The 21,473-nt window shown below is 54.8% G+C and overlaps 2 protein-coding genes across 5 annotated transcripts in view; one reads left to right on the top strand and one right to left on the bottom strand.

Annotated features, from left to right (window-relative positions):
• The first annotated feature begins 697 nt into the window (after window positions 1–697).
• Window positions 698–16,610, top strand: ST3GAL4 (ST3 beta-galactoside alpha-2,3-sialyltransferase 4). 4 transcript variants are annotated; one of them, XM_030464858.1, is made up of 12 exons: window positions 698–795; window positions 8,543–8,603; window positions 13,333–13,414; window positions 13,697–13,766; window positions 14,294–14,374; window positions 14,464–14,561; window positions 14,852–14,912; window positions 15,239–15,334; window positions 15,435–15,624; window positions 15,710–15,853; window positions 15,991–16,134; window positions 16,468–16,610. In XM_030464858.1, the coding sequence occupies exons 3-12, from the start codon at window positions 13,375–13,377 to the stop codon at window positions 16,552–16,554; spliced, it is 1,011 nt and encodes a 336-aa protein (XP_030320718.1). In that variant the 5' UTR covers window positions 698–795; window positions 8,543–8,603; window positions 13,333–13,374; the 3' UTR covers window positions 16,555–16,610. The 4 variants fall into 4 exon arrangements, with proteins under 4 accessions (XP_030320718.1, XP_030320717.1, XP_030320721.1 ...); XM_030464857.1 differs by having other exon boundaries at window positions 13,697–13,778; XM_030464861.1 differs by lacking the exon at window positions 698–795 and adding an exon at window positions 1,643–1,696.
• A 2,110-nt stretch (window positions 16,611–18,720) lies between these two features.
• The window catches only part of KIRREL3 (kirre like nephrin family adhesion molecule 3), a 270,602-nt gene continuing 267,849 nt past the window's right edge, over window positions 18,721–21,473 (bottom strand). The window contains 4 exon segments of the mRNA XM_030464796.1: window positions 18,721–19,128; window positions 19,130–19,165; window positions 19,542–19,579; window positions 19,582–19,627. Coding sequence (XP_030320656.1) covers window positions 18,721–19,128; window positions 19,130–19,165; window positions 19,542–19,579; window positions 19,582–19,627 — 528 coding nt within the window.

Here is a 21,473-nt window from a genome sequence, read left to right as displayed (position 1 = left end):
GCCCAGGACATCCCCCTCATTCAGGAATAGGTGACATTCACCTGGCTCCTGCTTTGTCCTTGTCAGCCTTTTGGAAGCATTTTGGTGATGGCATCAGGCTGTCCTGGGATGGGAAAACCTTTGAGGAGCAGGAGGATGGTTCTGTTCCTCACCAGCACATCATCCAAACCATCTTAGTGATGAGATTTCTGGGGAGGAGGTGATGGCAGAGCTCCTTGCAGATCAGCTTCTCAAGCAGCCAGGATTTCCCCCTCCTTCTTCCCTTTTTCCTGCCAAGGCAGCAGATGTGACCCCCCAAAAAAACCTCCATAGTTTCTGGTGGGTCTTAAACACATCTGAGCACCGGGAGCTCTTTGGGTCCACCCAAGTTGTCCCTTGGGAGGTGGGTTCCCCAGGGAGGTGTCACCCCATGGATGGTGCTGTGGATGTCCCCGTGGGGTGCTCACCTTGGCATGGGGTGACAATTGTGTCCCCAAACCTTTATCAGCCTCAAGCCACAGCCTTGAGACCTCCTGGCATGGAGATCTGGGGCAAACCTTGGGAAGGAACCCAAGAAACCTTAAAAAGGGTCTGAAGATCCTTTGAGCAAATCCCAGCTGCCCCCAGCCCCAGGGGCATCATCCTCAAGCCTAATTCTGGTGTCCTTGCCTGTCACCAGGGGTAAAAGTGCCCCATTCCCTTGTGTCTCACCAGGAAACCCCAGCACAGGGCGAGGGGTGAAGCAGAGATGCTCCTAAAATCTTGAGATGGTCTCTGAGGTCATCCTTGGCAATACCAGAGCCAGCAGCTCACCAGGTATTTTATCAGTTAATCAGATTTTGTTATCAACTAATAGTGTTCCTTCACCAAGGAACAGTGGTTTTTATCAATTGTTATTTTAGTGATTAACAGCAGTTTTTATAAATTCATTTATTTTACCAATTAAGTGTCATTTTACCAATTAATAACGTTTTAATCAATAGTTATTTTAGCAATCATTATTTAACCAATTAATAGTGGTTTTTATAAAGTGTTATTTTAGCAATTAATGGTGGCTTTTACAAACTAAGGGGGCTTTTTAGCAACTAATTTATAGTGGTTTTATCCATGTCATCCTTTTAGCAATGAATAGTCTTATTTTAGCAATCAGTGCTATTTTATCAATCAATATCCCTGGTGGGGGATCCCTTCGTCTTCCAAAGAATGTTGGTGACCTCCAGGCTCCTCCTTTCCAGCCTGCTAAAGAGGAATAAAACTGCAGCACCCTGCTGCCCCTGTCCCCCCTTAAACCCAGCATTAACATCACTTATTACCCCCAAATCGGCAAAAAAAAACCCCAAGACCCCAACTGGAGCAAGCTGTGTGTGTGTGTGTGTGTGTGAACCCCCAGATCTCCTGGGTGGGGAGCTCATCATTTCCAGCCAGCTGCTCCCATTCTGGGGAGGGGGATGGCAAAGGGGGGGTGAGGTTTCCACCCCATCCTCTGATATTTAGGAATGGGAGGGTGGGGTAGGGATGGGAAAGGGGGGCTCGGGAGCACCCAAAGCGTGTCCCCGATTCCCGGGATGCTTTTCCCTCCCTCCCTCCCGCCCATCCCTGCTCTATGCGCAGGCGTGACCGCCCCTGCCCGCCCCCTGCCCGCCCAGCCCGGGGCTGACTCCGGCATCCCCCCCCCAGCATCCTCCTCCAGCTCCCGACCCCCCTTGGCTGCCCCATGGTGAGTCCGAGGGGTCCCACTTGGGTTCCCCCCCCGTGTCCGCGGCTTCTTCCCCCCCCTCCATCTCCTCTTCCCCCCTCCATCCCCTCCCCTTTCCCAAATCCATCCGCCGAGCGGGTTTTCAGCGAAAAAAAAAGGGCGAGAAAAAAACCCCACATAGATTTAATTATTTTTTTAATATTGGGAGGGATTGGTTGGCAGGGCACAGGCAGGGGGGGTGGGAATGGGGGGTCAGAAGGAGCCCCCCCACCCCTGCCTCCCACCCTGCTTTATTCCTCGTTTTTATTTATTTTAATTATTTTTCTAAGTAATTGGCGTTGAAACGTGAGGAGGAGAAAAGTCGTGTGTGTCCCCCCCCCGGGTCTTGCCATTCCTTTCCCACTCCCCTAAGGAAAAACAGACCCTTCCAGCCCTGGGAGAATCCATCCTCTGGCATCACCCCTGCCCATGGGTTCCCCTCAGGGTGGGGAAACACCCCCGGGACCCCCAGCATCTCCTCTGCTTCTTGCCATGGGTGGGTGCTGCAGGAACACCGGGATGAGGACGGGAAGATCCTTTTGGAGGCCCCGAGAAGGGGGGAACGTGCTCCGTGTCCAGCTCTGAGAGGATTTATGGGACTGGTTTGAAGGGTTTTTTTATTTTACCTGAACATCCTTGCTGGATGCTTGGTGGTCCCAAAGGGGCAGGGGGGACCTATTCTGGTGCTCCATCAACACCTTCCCAGGGTCTTTGTGGGGGACACCCATCAGCCCCCTGATGTGCACCTTCTCCTGCATGATGGGCTCATTTCTGGGGGAAAATGAAGGTGTTTGCTCCTGCTTCCCCAAAGAACTGTGGTGATGGGGGTTGGTTGTGGGGAGCAGAGAACAAAGGGAAAATCTTGGACTGGGAGGTTCTTGTGCTCCTCAGGTTGGAGGGGGGGCAGGGGATGTGGTTGTTGGGTTACTGGAGTGATGCCTGCATGCTTCTGGTGCCCACTGGGTCAGGACTGGGCTGCTGGGCCACCTTGGTCCCCATCTTTTGGTGAGACCTCAGTGAGAACCTCGTGGTGGAGCTTTGGGGGAAACCCAGCTGGATTTTCCTGCTTTCTCCACCGGGCTCTCCCTCCCACCAGCCTTGGAGGTGAGGAAGCTGCTGATGGGACAGGGGGATGAGCCAGGGGAGGAAAAGGGCTCCAGGCTGGTGCCTGCTCTTGAGATGGAGTTTTGGAGTGGGGGATTGGCCATGGGGGGGATGTGTTGGGGCTGCAGTCCTTGAGCTCCAACTCTCCGCGTTGCGTCGGAAGCGCGACTCCCGTTGGTGCAATTCCCACCTCATCCCAGAAGATGCCTCCTCCAGCTCCAGTGCTGGCTCCTCTGGTCTTCCAGTCCTGGTTCCTTGTGACATCTCCATCTTCGAACCAACAGGACCTTGTGCTTGGTTATCAGCATTGTTAGAGAGCTGCTTGCTCCACCACCTCCAGCCAAGGATCTGTGAGTTTGGTGTCCACCAGAGCTGGGACCATCCCTCTGGGTTTTTTTGAAGTCCAATTTGAACTCTGGAGCACCCACACTTCCATCTCCAAGCCCTGGCCAAGGATCTACTGGGTGTGACAAGGCACCAAATCCCACCAGGATGTGGGCTGAGGGCTCTGCAGATGTGAAGATCAGAGGAGGAAGCACCCCTGGGCAGGTAGCTGAAGGGCTGTTCACCATGGAGAGCTGCACCTTGGGTGTCCACCAGGGCTGGCACCATCCTCCTGGGGTTTTTGAAATCTGTTTTGAACTCTGGAGCACCCACATCTCCAAGTTTCTCAGAGCTGAGAGTCTTCGTTGCAGCTTTTCCTATCACATTTAAAAAAAAAAATTGGTTTCATTTAATTTTTTCCTGCTTTTTGTTTGTTTCCTCCTGGTGTGAAACTTCACCCACTTCCCTGTGGAAAACCCCATCCCAGGCTGGGGACCCTGGGGTGATGAGGACCTGGCACCAGCAGTTTGGATTTTGCAGCCAGTGAGGGAAATGATTTGATGCTTTCACACAGCTCTTTGCAACCTCTGCTTCTCTTTTTTTTTTTTTTTTCCTCCTTTTTAACCTCCCCTCTCATGCTCTGACACCTGTGGCTTCTCCTTCCTGCCACCCTCGTGGCTTTGGAGCTTTTTCTAGGAAACCCCTGCGTGTTCTTAGGAGGGAAAAGAGGAAAGAAAAAAAGCTGGATTTTGGCTCATCTCTTGTGTTTCCAGCTGCTGACCCCTCGCATGTGACCAGGGTTGGGCTGGAAAGTTGCCTGGGAGGAAGGAGAAAGGGATTTGACCGATGAAGCTGGAGGAGCCCCTCTTCCACCCTGGGTTTGGTGGGGACTTGGTGGGTGCTGGTTGAGGTTTGGGGCTGGTGCCGGTCGTGGTTCTTCTGCAGGATGTCTTGTGTGGTCTGGTGACCAGGGACCAGCAGGAAGGTGGGTAGCAGGTAGCCATGGAGGTGGTCCTGATCCCATGGGCTGGAGAGGATTTGGTGTTTGGGCTCTTCCTGAGGATGCTCCTGGTGGGATGCAGCTTGGAGGGATGCTTGGAGGTGGGAGCCAGGGGATGGGCCCAGGCTGGTTTAGAGAATGCAGTGCTGGAGGAGGACTCCCCTCCCCACACCACGCCTGCAAAATTGTGCCAACAAAGCTACTCAGACAGTTCAGTTCTCCTCTCCTCTCTCTCTCTCTCTTTTTTTTTTTTTTTTTTGTGGTTTTTTTGTTCGATTTACAAATCCAAACCAAGCCAAATCACAAATCACAAAGCTGCCTCCAGGTAGGACCCAGTGGGGAGCCTCCACCTCGCTTTGTTTTAAAAATACAGCTCTGTGCTGATGCTTGAAGATTTTGTTTGGTTTTGTTTCTTTTTTTTTTTTTTTTCTTCTTTTCTTTTCTGTTTTGTTTTATTTTGCCCTTAATCTTGGTTCTGTGGAGGAGGCTTGAACCTGAGCTCACGCCGTTGGAATTCCTGGGAGAGGCTCCTCACCGCCGATCGCTTCCAGATGCAGCTTCCCTTCCCTCTTCCCTTTGCAAAATGTCTCCTTGCAGATTCAACCAAGTTTTCCCTGGCCTGGTCCTGCAGCCCCCTCATCTCCAGCAGGGCTTGAAGCATTTTTGGTTTAAACCAGAGCGTGATGCTGGCAGCAAGAGGCTGCAACTGGTGGCCTTGCACAAGCTGGAGCCCCCAGCAGGTTTTGAGCCTCTTGCAACATTTCCATCACATGGTTTGTTGGGATTTTTATTTTTATTTTTAATTCTTTTATTTATTTATTTGGTTTTTATTTCATTTTTCTTTTTACCTTTCTTTCCTGTCCTTGGGACCGCTGCTGATGGGGGCAGAGCTTCCCTGAGACCTACAAAAGGGGGAAACTGAGGCAGGAAAACACAGGGTGGGGCTCTCATACTTAAACCTGCTGCTCTGGGGCTTGGGTGCTGTTTGACATCTCTGTGGCAAGCAATAAAATGTCTGTCCAGGTATTAAAATCCCATCCCAGCAGCTTGATGGCTGCCAGGCTTGTCTGTGGTGGGGGGGGGACTTGATGGCACTGATGTGGATTTGGACCCGCCCAGGGGAAAAGTGGGGTGAAAATGAGAAATAAAATTGGGGGGAAATGCTGAGAGGAGGGGATGCAGGAGTGAAAACGATGAGGACGAGGTGGTAAAGGGGTTTAGGGGTTAAATGTGATGCAAAGTGGAGAGCAGGGCTCCAGGAATGGAGCCAAAAAAGCTTGGGAAGTTCTCAAGCCCATCCCTGGGCGATAACCGGCGCTGCTTGGAAACAAAAAATAGAAGGAAAAGAAAAAAAATAATGACAAAGAAGAGTCTGTTTGGCAGAATCAGGCTGAGCAGGTCCCCTCCCTGTCCAGGGCTTGGGAACAAGTTCTGGCATTTGGGGTGGGGGGTGCCCAAGAGCCCATCTTTCAAAGCATGTTATTTATTCAACGAAAAAATAGGATTTAGCCTCAAAAATAGCCCCTCTGGCTCATTTCTCCCCCCTTTATTTAGTTTTTTTTTTTTTTTAATAGTAGGGTGTTGGTGGCTTTTAGACCAGGCAGCTGCTTTTTCAGCTGAGAAACCAGATTTTACCCCAAAAATCAGGCTGTGCACAAGGATCTGGGGTTGTTCCTGGGCAGAGGGAGTTAAAAACCCTTCCATCCCCCTTCAGAAAATTCAATTTTTCCCAATCTTCGTGGTCCTACAGCAGCTTGGTCTTGCTGGGCCCCTTTGCTGCCTAATTAACAAAGTCACTGCTTAATTCCAAGGGCATTTACAAGTTAAATTGACAGATTATCTGCATTATGCAAACTCATCTTGAAATCTTAATTATTTATTTGCCTGTCTCGCCTAAATGCACCGGAGGATGCTGTTCCCTTGGCAGTTTTGCTACAAAAAACCCCATATAAGTTATTTTCTAAGTCTGGTGAACACCCCACGCTTGGAAACTGGGGATTTTGTGTGTGTGTGTGTGCTTTTACTGCTGTTGGTTTGCTTTTTTTTTTTATTTAGGGGGGTGGGTTTGTTATGGGAGGTTTGGCTTTTAATAGCAGGCATTGTATTTTTAGGTTGCTTCAGATAATCCTGGCTTGGCTGGGATAGCTTGGCTTTTTTCCTCCCATTTCTGAGGATTTAAGAGAGAAAAAAAAGTGTAATAGGTTTAATACATTATTGAGTTAAAGGGGGGGGGGAAATAATAATTATTTAGCCTGGAGGGTTTGGGGTTCTGCTCAGTGGCCAAGGAGCAGCCGAGGGTTGAGGATGAAGAGGGAAAATGAGAAAGAAAATAATCCACTCCCACGCCAAAATTCCCCCCAAAAGGAAGCTTGGGAAGGGATTTTTGGATTCTTTTCCCCAAAATACCTGCCCAGGGAATAAAATCCCAAGGTGATAAGGATCAGGCTGACGTGAGGGATGTGCTAGGCTTGGAAACGGCTGGCTGCTGCCAAGGAGGGATGGTTTCTCCAGAGGAGGATGAGCTCACCTGGATTTTATTCCCCTCCCTCTTGCTCCCTCTCCTCCCTTTGGGAAGGGATTTGTAGGAAGGGAGACGGCGATGGAGCAGTGCTGGAGGGACACGGGTGCTGTGCTTCAGGTTGGCTCCAAATCCCCCTCCTTTTCTTTCTTTTAACAGGGGAGGATGATGGATGAGGGAGGGATTTGGTGGCTCATCCATCTCTCTGCAAGTCGTCCCCAAAATGCTCTCCCCCCAGGGACACCTTTAAAGGGTGGGGTTTATCTTGTATAGGAGGGAGATTTATCTTGAATAGGAGAAAAAAAAAACCAAACCAAACCACTGGGTTTTGGTTTCTTGCCACCCAAAGCCATGGACGTCCTGGTGGGGACGTGGGGATGGTGGGCAGAGCACCAAGTATCTTTCTTCCCCCACTCCTTAAATTTAGAAATAAATATTTAAATGCAGCTGGCAGGAAGGAGGGGAAAGGTGGCCTGGTTTCCAGGGAGGAAAATGAGCAGAATTCAGACTTTCTGAGGGCTTCAGGATGTTCTTTCCTGCTGGGATCAGCTGCCAGACAGGTGGAGCCACTACCAGCTCTTGACCTGTTCAACACCTGAACCACACTGGGTTTTTTTCTGGACCTTGGGCTAGGAAACCATCCTGGGCAGACTGGGAATGCTCCTGGATCTTCCAGTTGAGCTGGAAAGCCCAGCTCCAGGCAGGAGCTCAGATCTTTCCTGCTGGGGCCCAGGTGCTTTTAAGGGATCTCCTGCTCATCTTGGGAGGGTTGGGGACATCTCCTTGCCCACCTCTGAGCATCCTTCTCCTTCCTTCATCCTTCTCCTCCTCCTCAGGGGCTGGTGTTGGGCCATGAAGGCTTTAGCAGGAGCTCCCCAGGGAAAGTTTGACCTTGTCAGGAATCCTATAACTGGATGCTCAAAACAGAAAGGCTCCTCAGCAGCCCCCACGTTGGGTGTTCTGGTGGATTCAGGACCCTGCTGCAGGAAGGGGAATTCTTTGGGGGGCTCTTGCAGCCCTCAGCTGCTTTGGCTGCTGCTTTCCCCCAGCCCCCTGGTTTCAAAACCCCCAGCTGAGGAAATGCAGGTGTAGAAAAAAGCAGAGCTGGAGGAGGGAGATGTTGGGACCAGGATGGAGCCATCCCTCATCCATGGGGAGCCAAACCCTAGGGGGGAGGCACCCAGTGAAAAATGAGTGGGGCATCAAGAGGGAAAGGTGCCTGGGGGCTGGGGGGGCTTTTCAACTCCAGGTTAAAAACTCAAGTTTTTGGGTTATTTTGGGGGGCAAGCTGGGACTCCCCCCACCCACCCTGCCCATCCCAGCAGCTGTGTTCCCCCTCCAGCTGATGAGTTGGGGTGATCAAGCTGGATGCAGAGCAGCTTTTCTTGGGAGGCTTCAGCCCTGCCTGGGGGCACTTCAGGAGGGTTTTGCCTCCTAAAGTTTTTTCCCCTGGGTGGTGGCATCTCAGCAGGGTTTCTCCTTCAAGTTTTTTGTGGATTGCTGCTGGTGAGGTGGAATTAAGGGAGGATTCTCCAGGTGGGATGGCAGGAGAATTGCAGGGGTGAGCGGGGCTGGGGCCACCTCTCCCTGGGACCTGCTTCTTCTGAGGCACAGTGAAGTATTTGGGTGGCAAAAGGGGGAACCTGTGGCCAGGTTTTGGCACCCAACCATTGCACCCTCCTCCTTAAAAGCAGCTGGAAGGCGGGTGCAGCTGGGGCTGGGTGGCTTTCTGAGGAGCACAGATATCTTCTGGAGACCTCCTGTTGGCTCCTCATCAGTGCTGCCCCAGATCAGGGTCCTCTCGAGGGAAATGGTTTCCCTCACCAGTTGCTGGAGCCCTTGAGGATGTTGGGTTTTTACCTTTTTTTTTCCTGTTTTCCAGGGGAAGAGAGAATGGGCTCGTAGATCCCACCCAGCTCCTGCCTGGCCCAAGAGGACGGACCGTAAGTAGCTGTCACCTCTTGCCAGCTCCTTGTCACCCTTCAGCCTCTCCCCCACTGCTGGGAATGCTGGAAAATGCTGGGAATGCTGCCCTGGGCTTGAGCAGCCTCCTCCTGGGGTGGCTGAGGGGGCTGCTGGAGGTTGGAGGGGATGTTGGGGGTGCCAAGTGGAAGTTCCTTGGTGGACATTTCTGGATAATTTTGGAAATTCTGTGGATTATTTTTTTTTGATACTTTGTGGACATTTTGTGGATGTTTCTTGATAATCTGTAGATGTTTCATGATATTTTCTGGGATATTTTCCTTCATGGTCAGAGAAAAAGGGCAGGGACGGGGGTTCAGAAATCCATCTGCTTTTTTCACCCCGAGGTTTTTTGGGCTGGAGGGAGTGCAGGGTGGGTCCCCCCTGGGTGTTCCATTGGGGCAGAGCAGGAGGAAACCACCGGAAAACCGCGGGGCCGGCGCCGTGCCGGGGGTTAAGGTGGCACTTTGGAGATGGGCAGGTGGCTTTGGAGCCCTGGAAAAGGGAACGCCTGGAGTTAAAAGTTGCCACTTCAACTTGAAATCACTTCATTTCCCACCCGGGTTCTCTGGGGGGGTCGTGTTCTGGGGACACACACACAGTGAGCCCCACGAGTTGCGTTGCCGATGCCACCGTTGCCACCCCCGTGTCCCCAAGGATGGGGTTAATGTGGCAACAAGGTGACTGAGGTGGCAATGAGATGGCTGAGGTGGCAAGTGGGGACCAGCCAGGGCAGGGAGGATGAGGGGAGGTGTCTGGATTCACCCTGATCCCATGGCTGTAACCAGGTGCCCACCCTCAGCTGGTGAGCAGGGGGTTGTCCCCCCCCATGGGTGGCTCACTTCTCCAGCAGCTCAGGCAGTGGAAGAGGTTTGATTTTCTGTTTTTCAAGCCTATTTAACGTAATTAGTAATCTATAACCTCTAATAACATGGGTGAACACACCCAGGAAGGGCCCTGAGTTCCTGGGGTCACCCTGGAGGCTTTGGGTGCACCCATGCAGCTGGGATTTTGGGGCTGTGGGCAGGGGGTTGGAGCCCATCCTTTTGGTTTTCCTGCTGCAAGGATTCCATTAAAAAAAAAACAAACTAAAAAAAAGAGGAGAGGCTGGGTGGGATCAGAGCTCCTGCAGCCACTATCCTGGGGTGATCTGGGGTTTGTGCCTGCATGGAAGGACTCATCCTCTCTCCCCTCCTTCCCCCCCAGCATCTCCATCCTTCCCCCAGCACCCTCGGTGTCCCCAGCACCCCAATCCCCATTCCTGGTCAGAACAAAACCAAACTGAGTCCCTGAGCAGCTTGGGGTGGGGGCACCCAGGGTGGGGGAACTCTGGGTGCCAGGCTGAGGAGTTTGGGTCCCTCTGAAGCTCTGCCAAGCCCCTTGGCCACCTCCCAGGTTGAGATGAGGCTCCAGCACGTGCTGGTGGTGCTGGGAAAGGATGGGGCTGAGAGGGTGGGGGGGGGAAACCAGGTTCCTCTGGTGATCCCATCCCTGCTGAGGGGAGGGAAGGGGCTGGGGGGGTGCAGAGGAGATGGAGTGGTCCTCAGGGGTGGGGTGGTGGGATGAGAGGAGATGGGATGGGATGAGATGGGATGGGAAGGGATGAGATGGTGGGGTGGGATGAGTGGAGCATGGGAGCAGTGTCCACCTTGTTTTCCCCAAAGCCATGGGCTACCATGGCAATGGAAGAGCACCAAGAGGTGGAGATGTGGGAAGGGGCTCCTGCGAGGTCACCCCTGGAGCAGGAAGGGCTGTGGCCATGGGGGTGGCATCTCCCAGGGGTTTTCCTTTGGCCATGGTGGAACTGGGTGGGGAAATTCCCATTGTGGATCTGAAGGAGGTGGGGAAGCTCATTGAGGAGCTGAGGGGCTTGGGAGGCATTTCTGGGGGAGAGGTTCAGCCCGGGGGGCAGTTTGGGTGCTCAGCATCAGAGAGGGGGTTGTTTGGATGCTGCTTCCAAGCGTGGGGAGCTGAATCCACCTGGGACTTTCCCCTCAGCTCCAGGGATGTGTGGGGGAGGAGATGGCCTGGACTGAACCCACCAGAGTAGAGGGGGAGGAAGGGATGGGTCCCAGCAGGACTGGGATGCTGTAGTGGCACTAGGGGTGCTCTTGGTGTAATACCAAGGGTGCTGCTGGTGGGATTGGGGATGGAGTTTGTGTCACCAGGGGTGCAGCTGATGGCACCAGGGATGCAGCTGATGGCACCAGGGGTGCTGTTGGTGGGATTGGGGATGCCATTGGTGGCACCAGGGGTGCTGTTGGTGGCAGCAGGGATGCAGTGCTGGCAGCAGAGATGCTATTGGTGGCACCAGGAATGCTGTTGGTGGGATTGGAGATGCAGTGGTGGCACCAAGGATCCTGTTGGTGGCACTGGATTTGCCATTGGTGGCACCAGAGGTGCTGTTGGTGGCACCAGGGATGCAGTGGTGGCAGCAGAGGTGACGTTGGTGGCACCAGGGGTGCTGTTGGTGGTAGCAGAGATGCAGTGCTGGCACCAGGAGTTCCGTTGGTGGCACCAGGAGTTCCGTTGGTGGCACCAGAGATTCCGTTGGTGTCACCAGAGGTGCTATTGGTGTCACCAGAGGTGCTGTTGGTGTCACCAGGGGTTCTGTTGGTGGCAGCAGAGATTCCGTTGGTGTCACCAGAGGTTCTGTTGGTGGCACTGGGCTTGCCGTTGGTGGCACCAGGAAGGCTTCAGGTGCTGCAGGTGCTGCAGGGCCGGGTCTGGGGGTGCAGCAGGGCCCTTGAGGCCACCCTGGAGGTGACTTTGGGGCTGCTCAGCCCTGTCTGAGCTGGGTGGTGGCTGTGTCAGGAGGCAGCTGGTGGGGCATTGGCCGAGGTCCCGGGGGGGGGCAGCCCCCGGGTGTGCTCTGGGTTTGTTCCGCATTCCCCAAACGCTTCACTACCCCTGAATTGTCCACAGGTTATTCGAAGTGTTTGGCTTAGGTAAGTGATCTGCTCTCCTGTGGGGACAAGCCTGGGGAGAAACAAACAAAAAAATACTCATGAAAAACCTTCAGAGAGAAAAAAAAAATTAGTAATATTTAAAGAAGAAGAGGAAGAAAAAAAGGTGGTGTGGAACATCAAGGAGCAGGGAGAGGGGGTTCCTCTGGGACCCTGGAGCTGCAGGAGGGGCTTGGAGTTGGGGTGGTTTGGCCCCACAGGGGAGAGCTGGGAGGGTGGACTTGGTGTTAAACTGGGGTGCTGAAGCCCAGCAGCACCCCAGCCCTGGGGCAGCAGGGTGGGATTGGGCCCCTCAAGTGACACTTTTCAGATGTCTCCTTGGGGACTTTTTGCTAGGCAAAAAAACCCCAAAACTCCAGCAGCTGCTTTCTAAGAGTCCCTTCCTTCTGTCTTTTTCCCCAACTAAAGAGGGCTCATCCCTCCCCCCAGCAGCTGCTCCCTCCCTGGAGGGATTCCCAGAGCCAGGAATTGGGATGGTGGACTTGGGGGGGGAAGTGGGGGGCATGTTGAAGCCTTTTCCTGGGGTCTCCAGGTGATGATGGGAGCCCATGTCCCACCACCACGTCCCCATCCCTCTTCCCATCCTTCTCCCTCGCCATCAGACACTGTTTTCTGTCCTTCCTCTCTCCATTGCTTGCAGGGTGGTTTAATTATCCTTAATTCCCTTTTAATTACCTTTCCTTTTCCTTTTTTGCTAATTAATTGCCCTCCCCACCCATCTGATTTTCTCCATGGTGAGGGGAAAGGGAAGAGCCTGGTTCTCTGGTCCCATTTCTCCTCTTTCTTGACCTGTTTTAACCCCAAAGCCACAACTCTTGACTCGTTTTTGAGCAGGTGAGGACGTGGCAGGTGTCCTCTTGGTTAGGCAGGGTGGGGTGCTGAGGTGGGTGCTCCTGACCCAAACAAGGTGACTAATCCCTCATGAGCAGGATATCATCACCCAGCCCCTCCTTTCCTCTTGGTTGGGTGTTCGACACTTCCTGACCTCCTCCTCCTCCTCTTCTGAGACGTGGCAGGTTGGGAGTCAGGAGCTTGGTTTTGAGGGCGGCAAAACCAAACTTAACTTGAAGCTGGGTTTAGAGAAGGAGCAAACCTTGAGGAGCAGAGGCTGCTCCCCTCTCATCCCCCTCCCAAAAAACCCCTCAAAACCTTCTCCCACCTGGTAAGTTGATTTTTTCCACCCTCGCCATGGGGTTGCCAGAGCTGGCTCCAACCTGGGCTTTTTGCTGCCTTGTTCCAGGTTGTGGAGGAAAGAGAAAATCACCCTGTTGGCCCAAAAAGCTCTTTTTGTCCCTGGGATGGTTGACTCAAGGGCCTTGGAGGTTTCCCAAGTATGTGATGCTCTTTCCTTCCATCTCCTTCAGCTGCCACAGGGCTTGGTGGTGGCACCTGCAGCTTCAGACACGCGGTGACTTGTGCTGGTTGGATGCTGGGCTTAAAAAAACCCCTCCAGGTCATCACCATGGCCTCTTTTTTCCTCTTGAATTCTCTTCTTTAATTCCTTTTGTTTGATTTTTCTCCTGTGTGACACTGAACACCCCTCAGGAAGCGCTCACTGGGCTTTGAGCAGCTCCAAGTCCAACCTTTGGTGGCTGCAGGGTGGAGAAATGGGAATAAATCTTCTGGGGAATTAATTTGAAAATAAACTCCCCTCTCAGTTGAGGGTTTTTTTTTGGGGGGGGAGGGGATGTTTGATGGAGTTTGGACCTCAGGAGATCTTTTTTCCCCTTTTTTCCCTCTCCAGGTGACTGGCGGCAGCCGCGATGAGAGCTCCGGCCCTCGCCTGATGCCTCCTCCTGTGCTGATGAAAATGATCAACAAGTCTCGTGAGTCCCACCAAGGGGGGTTGGGTGGCTCTTGGCTCCCTCTTTCCAAGCAGGGATGGGGATCCCAGGGTGGGTTCCAGTTGGAAAATTCGGGCGATGGTGCTTGGCTGTGGCTCTGGGTTGGGTGACTTAATGGCTGTTGGGGTCTTTGAACCTCGGGCACCCGGGTTTTGGGGTCAAAATCCCCCCAGGGATCTTAATAATGGTGATGATTAAATTATACTGATTATTGATGGTGGTTTTCTTTCCCCTCCCCTCCACCATCCCTCTCTGGGCACACAGGAGGGAAGCTCCTCGGGGTGCTGGCATTGTTTCTGGTGATGGTTTGGTACTCGCTCTACCGGGAAGACAGGTACATACGGCTGTGAGTGGCTTTTGGTGACATTTAAGGGACCTCCTGCCCTTCCCTTCACTCTCCTCCCTCCCAGCCCACCCGGGGACACCAGATTCTGGGGGACTGGGGAGGTGGCAGCATCCTTGGTTTGGGGGGGGGACATGAGGAGGACACAGAGGGGGACAGAAGGGTTGGCAGGTGGGCTCTGCGGGAGTTCCGGCAAACGGTGTGAATTCCAAGCCTGGGAGAAAGGGGAAAAAAAACCTCTTCATGGGGAAAGAGGAGAGTTGGCTGAGCAGAGCAAGAGAGACCTCTTCTGATGCCAGGCTGCAAGGCCAGCTGGTAAATCCCCAAAGCAAAGCTCAGCTTAAATCTGGTGGTCACCAAAATCCCACCAACGGGTTGAGTCCCACCACAGACATGAAAATCCCACCGTGGTTTGAATCCCACCATGGTGGTTCCACCCCCCTGTTGCCAGAAGAGGGTCACAGAAGAGCAGCCATGATGAGGACAATGATTATTAATAATTTTTTCACCTCTTCCAGCTTTTATTTCCCTGTACAAGAAAACAAGACCACGTGTGCCATGGGGGAGGTGGAGAAGAAAGCGGCGCAGCTGATCGGGAAGTGAGTCTGGGGGGTGGGGACACAGAGCCAGGCCCCCTCCCCGTGCTCTTCCCTCCTCTTCCTCTCACTGTCCCTTTCCTTCCTCACAGCTACACAAGGGACCACCCCCTCTTCTTGCAGCTGAAGGACTATTTTTGGGTGAAGACCCCATCTCCCTATGAGCTGCCCTATGGCACCAAAGGCAGTGGTAAGCCCTGGGGGGTCTCTCTGTCCATCTTCCTTCTCCTCCCTGGGGGGTGGGAGGGTGTTTCAACTCATCTCTACCTAAACAGAATTTTTGGGGCTGCTTTTCTGTTTTTTACTCTTCCTCATCTGCTTGCTTGCCTGGTTTTTAGATACTTGGGTGCTCCTGGTGGCCATCAGTGGGTTGATGGTGGGCCAGGCTTTATGTAGCCCCAGTGTAGGATTATCTGCCTTGGTTTTGGGTTGGAAGGGGTGGGCAGGAGCTGCCTGCCTCACCTGCTCCTCACTTTGCAGAAGATGTCCTCCTGCGCCTGTTGGCCATCACCCGCTACTCCCTGCCAGAGAGCATCCAGAGGTAACCCTGGGGTGGGTGTGGGGCCTTTTCTCTCTTTCTCTTCATGGGTGGGGGGATGGAATTTTGGATGCTGTGGGCCCAGGGTTTGGACACACCAGGCTTTGCAACCCATAGGGAACTTTGTAGAGTGGACAACGTGAAGTTAATGTCCACCTGTGGGGTTCAAACCCACCTGTGGGGTTAGGGAAGCTTTGTAGAGCAGACACCGTGGGGTTAAGGTCCACTTTTTGGGGTTAAGGAAGCTTTGTAGGGTGGACAGCACACCTCAGGGTTAAAACTGCCTGTGTTCTGAGCAGTCTGGTTGACCTGGAGCTTTCCTCTGACAGCCTGAAGTGCCGGAGGTGCGCGGTGGTGGGCAACGGCCACCGGCTCCGCAACAGCTCCATGGGGGAGACCATCAACACCTATGATGTTGTGATCAGGTATCTGCCTGAGTCCTGGTGAGCCCTTCCCAAGCTCCACCTCCCCGTGGCCTTGACACCTCTGATGTCCCCCATGTGTGTGTGTGCCCCCCCTACCAAGGTTAAACAACGCCCCAGTCCATGGCTATGAGCAGGATGTGGGCTCCAAGACCACCATGAGGCTCTTCTACCCCGAGTCTGCCCACTTCAACCCCCAGATGGAGAACAACCCCGACACCTTGCTGGTCCTGGTGCCCTTCAAGCCCATGGACTTCCAGTGGATGGAGGCCATCCTCAACGACAAGAAGAGGGTGAGCGTGGAGGGGAGCGAGGGGAGGTCCTGGGGACTTCACCTCTCTTGTTGGGGCACCTCTGGACATCTCCAACCTCCGGCAGGTTCGGAAGGGCTTTTGGAAGCAGCCCCCACTCATCTGGGATGCCAACCCCGAGCGTGTGCGTGTCCTCAACCCTTACTACATGGAGGTCACTGCTGCTAAACTGCTCAACCTCCCCATGAAGCAGCCACGGAAGGTCAAACAGGTAAGAGGTGTGGAGATGGCCAACCACCCTGCTCCCCTCCACCAAGAAGGCTGCTGTCCTCCTCGCTGGCTCACCCTCTGCAGCTTGCTGAAGGCCCATGGGCACTTCATGGCTTGCTCTCCACCTTCTCCCTCCAGAAGCCCACCACAGGGTTGTTGGCCATCACCTTGGCACTGCATTTCTGTGACCTGGTGCACATCGCGGGCTTTGGCTACCCCGACTCTGCCAACAAGAAGCAAACCATCCACTACTACGAGCAGATCACACTCAAGTCCATGGCAGTGAGTATCTCCCTCTGTTTCTGTCCATGTTACCCCCGTTTCTCCTCCAGGATGGAGGATGGTGGCTTGGGCACTGTTTGGGTGGTGCTGAGGGCTGCAGGGGGTTCTCCCCACGGGTGCACCTTCCACCTTGGTGTGGTCGCCACCCAACTTCTCCCTGTTGCCCAACATCTTGGTGTGGGCATGGTGGGAGGTTGGATGCAGCTGATGGAGGGGGCAGGGGGCTCCTCACTTCGGGTGTGGGATCAACATCTCAGTGCTGCTGGGGGTGGTTGAGGTGGGAGGGGGGGCACAAGGCTGAGCTCTGGTGTCACCCGTGTCCCCACCTTGCAGGCGTCGGAGCACAACGTCTCGCACGAGGCCGTGGCCATCAAGAAGATGCTGGAGCTGGGGCTGGTCAAGAACCTCACCTATTTCTGAGGGACTCACCAGGACAGCCTCCTCCCCTCTTTGCCCAAGGAGGGGGTCACCTCACCCTGGGACAATTGGGAGCACTGGGGCCACGCTGGGCTGCGGCTCCCACGGGGGGCTTGGGGGGCGCAGGGAGCCCCCCTGGTTCCTCCTGCAGCTCCCCAGGACCTGGGGGAGGGGGTTGTGTGTGGGGGTGTGTTTGGGGTCCTCCCAGCGGGTCTGGGGGGCAGGAGGGATCCCCCTTGGGGTTTTCCTCCAAACTGGGACGAGGGCCCCATGCAGGGGCTGATTTTTTGGGGGGGTCCAGGAGCCCCCCAGGGAGCTGGAGCCTCAGGGTGGGGTTCACCCCCTCCCTGCCCTGGGCCCACCCCAAAATATTTAATTCCCTTTTTTTATTTTCTACTGGTTTTTACTGGGTGGCCCAGTCCCGTGGCGCTGGCGCGGGGGCTTGGACCCCCTGGGTGTCACCTGGGGGGCGTGGGGACACTTTGGGGCTTGGGGGTTGAGGGGACACATGCACACAGAGGAGTTGATTTAATTAATTTAAATTTTATTTATGGTGCAGCCTCCAGGTGCCTCCCGCTGCTCTTGGGGCTGGGGGGGCTGTCCCAGCACTGCCACCACACCGGGGCCACTTGTCCCCAAGCCTGGCCCTGTGGCCCCACGTCCCTGTGTCCACATCTCCCCACCTGTCCCTGGATCTGTGTCCCCATCTGTCACTGTGTCACGTCCCCAAGTGTATTTGTGCCATGTCCTTTCAGCTGTGTCCCTGTGCCAATGTCCCCAGCTGTCCTTATGTTTGTCCCCACATTCCTGTGTCCCCATCTGTCACTGTGTCATGTCCCCTTTGTCCCCAAGTGTCCTTGTGCCATGTCCCCTCCTCTCCCTTTGGCTGTGTCCTCATGTTTCTGTGTCATGTCCCCCCCATCCCTGTGCCATGTCCCTGTGTCCCCTTGTCCCCAACTCTCTCTGTGCACTCATGTCCCCAACTGTTTTATGTCTGTGTCCCCATGTTCCCATTTCCTTGTGTCCCCATCTGTCCCTGTGCCATACCCCTGTCTGTTTCCCTATAGCTGTGTCCCCATGTCCCCAACTGTCCCTGTCCTGTGTCCCCATTAACCTGTATCCCCAGCTGTCCCTCTGGCTGTGTCCTTAAGTCCCCAACTGTCTGTGTCCCTGTCCCTGTGTCCCCAGCTGTCCTGTGCCATGTCCCTTATGTCCCCAGCTGTCCCTATGTTTATGACCCTGTCTCCCTGTTCCCAACTGTCCCCGTGCCATGTCCCTGTTGCCCTGTGTCCCATTGTCCCCAACCATGGCCCCATGACCCTAACTGTCCCTGTGCCACGTCTGTTGCCCTGTGTCCCTATGTGCCCAGCTGTCTATGTCCCTGTGTCCCCAAATGTCCCTGTGCCATGTCCCTGTGTCCGCATGTCTCCAGCTGTACCTGACCCAGCTGTACCCCTGTCCCCAGCTGTCCCTATGGCTGTGTTTCCGTGGCCCTGTGCAGTGTCCCCATGTCCCCAGCCCGTGTCCCTGTTCCTTACCTGTCCCTATTTCCTGGCTCCTGTGGTTGGGGGTTGTGTGGCCCCAGCTGCCCCGAGCCTCAGTTTCCCTTTACCCCCAGGCACCCTTGTCCCCAGCATGGGGACCATTCCCCCGAACCCCCCCTCCTCCCCCCCACCATCACCCCCCCTCACCTTGGGGACCCCCTGGTGGCTCCAGTGTCCCCCCAAGTGCCATGGTTGTGGCCACCAGCCCAGGCGTGCCACCAGAAACACCTCTTGTATTGTCGGGCCCTGCCCGGGGCTGGGGGATGGCCCCGTGCCACCAATGTCGCCACCAACGTGTCCCCCCCCACCCCCCATCCCACCGCCCCCCTGGAACGGACTCGAGAAGCAAGGACACCGCACACCGAGAGGGAAGGGAAGGGGTTTGGGGAGGGGGTTGGGTTTGGGGAGGGTCCCCGGGGCTCCTCGGCGGGGTTGTGCTTAGCGGGTGGTGCCGGGAGGGGTGTGAGGAGGAGGAAGATGATGATGAGGAGGACTCTCAGCCGATTCCCCCTTTCCCCAGCCCCGCTCTGGGCTGCCTGCGGGGCTCTCGGCGCCACCATCCCAGTCCCCACGGAGCGAGCGGCTCAAGTCCCCCGAGCGTGTCCCCAACCCCTCTTCCCGCAACTCAAACGTGCGTCTGCATCCTCCTCTGGAGGGGGCGGCTGGGGTCCGAGTTCTGGGAGGAAGATTGGGAGTGGTGGGAGGAGGAGGCGGAGGCTTTGCTGGCTTTGTCGAACTGGACGTAGGTGTCCTGCTTGCCGCTGCTGCTGATGCTGCTGTCACACTGCGTGTCGAGGAAGGAGCTGCTGTCGCTGAGGGACCCGCGCTGGAACTCCCGCTCGCAGAGCTCGATGGAGCTGCTGCCCATGCCCAGCACGAACCGCTGGCTGTAGTCGTAGAGGCGGCTCTGCCCGCTCAGGGTGCTGTAGATGTTGGTGAAGGACATCCCCGTGGGCACCCGCTGCTTGCCCGTGGGGCGGAGGTCGGCGGGACAGCCCGACAGCGAGATGGTGGGCGTGGAGTGATGCTCCTTGGAAGGTGTTCACGCTGTAGTAGCCGTTGGTGGGGTCCTGCGGGAGGGGGAGTGGGTAGGGGTGTCCCACGACGGGCATCGTGGTGCCCACCTACCCACCTGCAGCCCACCCAACCTCTCCTGCCCTCCGGCGCTGGGGGGGGGGAGAAGGTTGGTGGTGCCACCACCACCCACCCGTGGTGACCACCAACAGCGTTGGGGTGGGTGGGGGGGTGGGCAGCAATGCACAGGGGGACCCATCCTTGTGGCATGAGGGATGGGTGGGGGGTGGCAGCCACTCACAGAGGGACCCACCCTTGGTGCTCAGCACCCTGGGCTGTGACCTCCTGGGCACGTGCTGCAGCCCCTTGTCACAGCAGGGACCTGGGGGGGGGGGTTTGGGCTCCGTGGGGACCCCCAAGGTCCAGCTCAACCTTCAGGTTCTGAAACTCCTTCTCCTCCTCCTTGAGCACTCCAGCTGCTTCAGCACCGAGTCCTGCTGGAATTCCCCCCGGTCCATCTGGAAGAGGAGATGGGTGGGGGTCCAGTGTCCCCAAGCACCCACTGCCCCCCACACCTCGGTCCTGGGGCTGGGTGGTCCCACACCCCTTGGGTGAGCCCCACAGCTGCCCCCAGCCCCCTCAACAGAGTGATGGGGGGTGCCCAGGGACACCCCAGTGGGGAGGTGTTGGTGGGGAGTGGCCACCAAAGTACCCCGAAAAAATCCACAGGTGTTTTTGGTTTGTTTGTTTGTTTTGGGGTTTTTTTTTCTTTTTTTTTTTTTTTCCTTTTCATCCTTTCCTCCCAAGCTGAACTTGGCTGCAGACACCTCCAGCTCCCTGCTGGGTTCTGCCATTCTCACGCTGGGAATGAAAAAAAAACCAAAACCCCAACCAAACCATTTTACATTTTTTTACTCCTGGTTCTTCTCAAGAGATTTGAGTCCTGGAGGTGCCTCCAGCTCCAGACTCCCTCCCCCCAATCACCATTTATTGCCCAACTTCTCCTTTCCTTCTGCAAATGGGAACCTGGTGAGGGAATTCACCCCACGGCGCTTTCTGTTCAGCTCCTGAAAGCTTTTGCTGTGGTTATTAAATGGAATAAATTAAAGTACCTGAGTTCTCCTCGGGGTAAAGAATAATAATAAAAAAACCCCAAATCCCAGCCAGGTTTCCCAGGGGTAAATCCCAGCATCCCCGAGGATTAAATTCAACTCAAAAAAAGTCCCTCCCATCCCATCCCCCCCCCTAAAAGACAAAGCTTTGCACCCCAATGTCCTGAAAAATCTCTCTGGTTTTAGAGGTGCCCCCAAGAATTATCCAAAAAACTTTTATCTGGGCTCCTGGAGTAACACCTCCTGCCCCAGAATGGCTTCTCCTGGGGGGTGGGGGGTTGGTTGGCTTTGAGCGTGGGTGTGCCAGCTTTGGGGACAGCCCTGCTGGTGGCACTAATTCAGGGTTTTGGGGTATTTTAAGGCAGTTTTGGGTGCCTTTGGGTAGGGGGATGTTTGGCCTCCCTGGGATGCCCAGAAAGATCTGAGAAGCTTCCAGGTGCTCAAACTTTTCTCTTCTGGACCAGCAACCACAGCTGTGATCACCACTGTGTCATGCCTCAGTTTCCCCTGGTCCAAAGTGGTGTCACTTTGGTACACAAATCACTGTAAGTTGAATATATTTTTGGGTTTCATCTCTGCTGTTTGGATTTCACCTCTTCCCTGGAGATCTGAGCTGACCAAATGCCTCAGGTCACTATTTGCAGGCTGTGACAAACTTGGGGACATCCCTTGGAGCTGGGGTTGGGGACAGGAAAGGAAGATGAGCAAGGCCAAGATCATCAACTTGTCTACAGGACAGGTTGGTTTGACTATTCTGGCCCAAACAGGAGCTAAAAAGGTGGTGGCTGGGGCCACCTCAGGGTCATCCTGTTGGGCTTGGATGCTTTTGTAAAGCGGTGACTTTGGATCTCCTGCTAATCGCCCTCATCTCAGGGTGATCTCCCTCATCTTGCTCCGTGGCTCCTTTAGAATCATCAAGTGGGGAAACTTGATGATTCTAAAGTTTGAGTCCCACAAGCTGGGCTCAGCCCCTTTCCTGGGTTCTTTTGCCCCAAATCATGGGCTTTTTTTTTGCTTTCTGGTTCCTCTGGCAGAAGGAGGAAGGGTTGGGGGTTGCTGTGACAATGTGGCCATGTGCACATCAGGCAGGGTGACACAGCTCCCAGGGTGTAACGAGCTAAGAGATGCAGGAATAATAATTATTTGTGGGGAAAAAAACAAACAGGGAGAGCTGTGGAGGCTGCAGATGGTTGGAGGGTAACAAATACATTTGGGAAGTGTCACAGAGCTGGGCCAGGACAGGAAACTGAGG

This window comes from Calypte anna, chromosome 24 (genome assembly GCF_003957555.1).
Source record: "Calypte anna isolate BGI_N300 chromosome 24, bCalAnn1_v1.p, whole genome shotgun sequence".
In the NCBI taxonomy this organism is placed as follows: domain Eukaryota; kingdom Metazoa; phylum Chordata; class Aves; order Apodiformes; family Trochilidae; genus Calypte; species Calypte anna.
This window is presented reverse-complemented; position numbering and strand designations above follow the sequence as displayed.

Excerpts from the sequence above, each read along its gene's own strand:
- ST3GAL4 (XM_030464857.1), top strand. The coding sequence starts at position 13,375 with ATGCCTCCTCCTGTGCTGATGAAAATGATCAACAAGTCTC. Across the intron at positions 14,562-14,851 it reads CTATGGCACCAAAGGCAGTG|AAGATGTCCTCCTGCGCCTG; the intron begins GTAAGCCCTGGG and ends CTCACTTTGCAG. Across the intron at positions 15,854-15,990 it reads AGCCACGGAAGGTCAAACAG|AAGCCCACCACAGGGTTGTT; the intron begins GTAAGAGGTGTG and ends TTCTCCCTCCAG.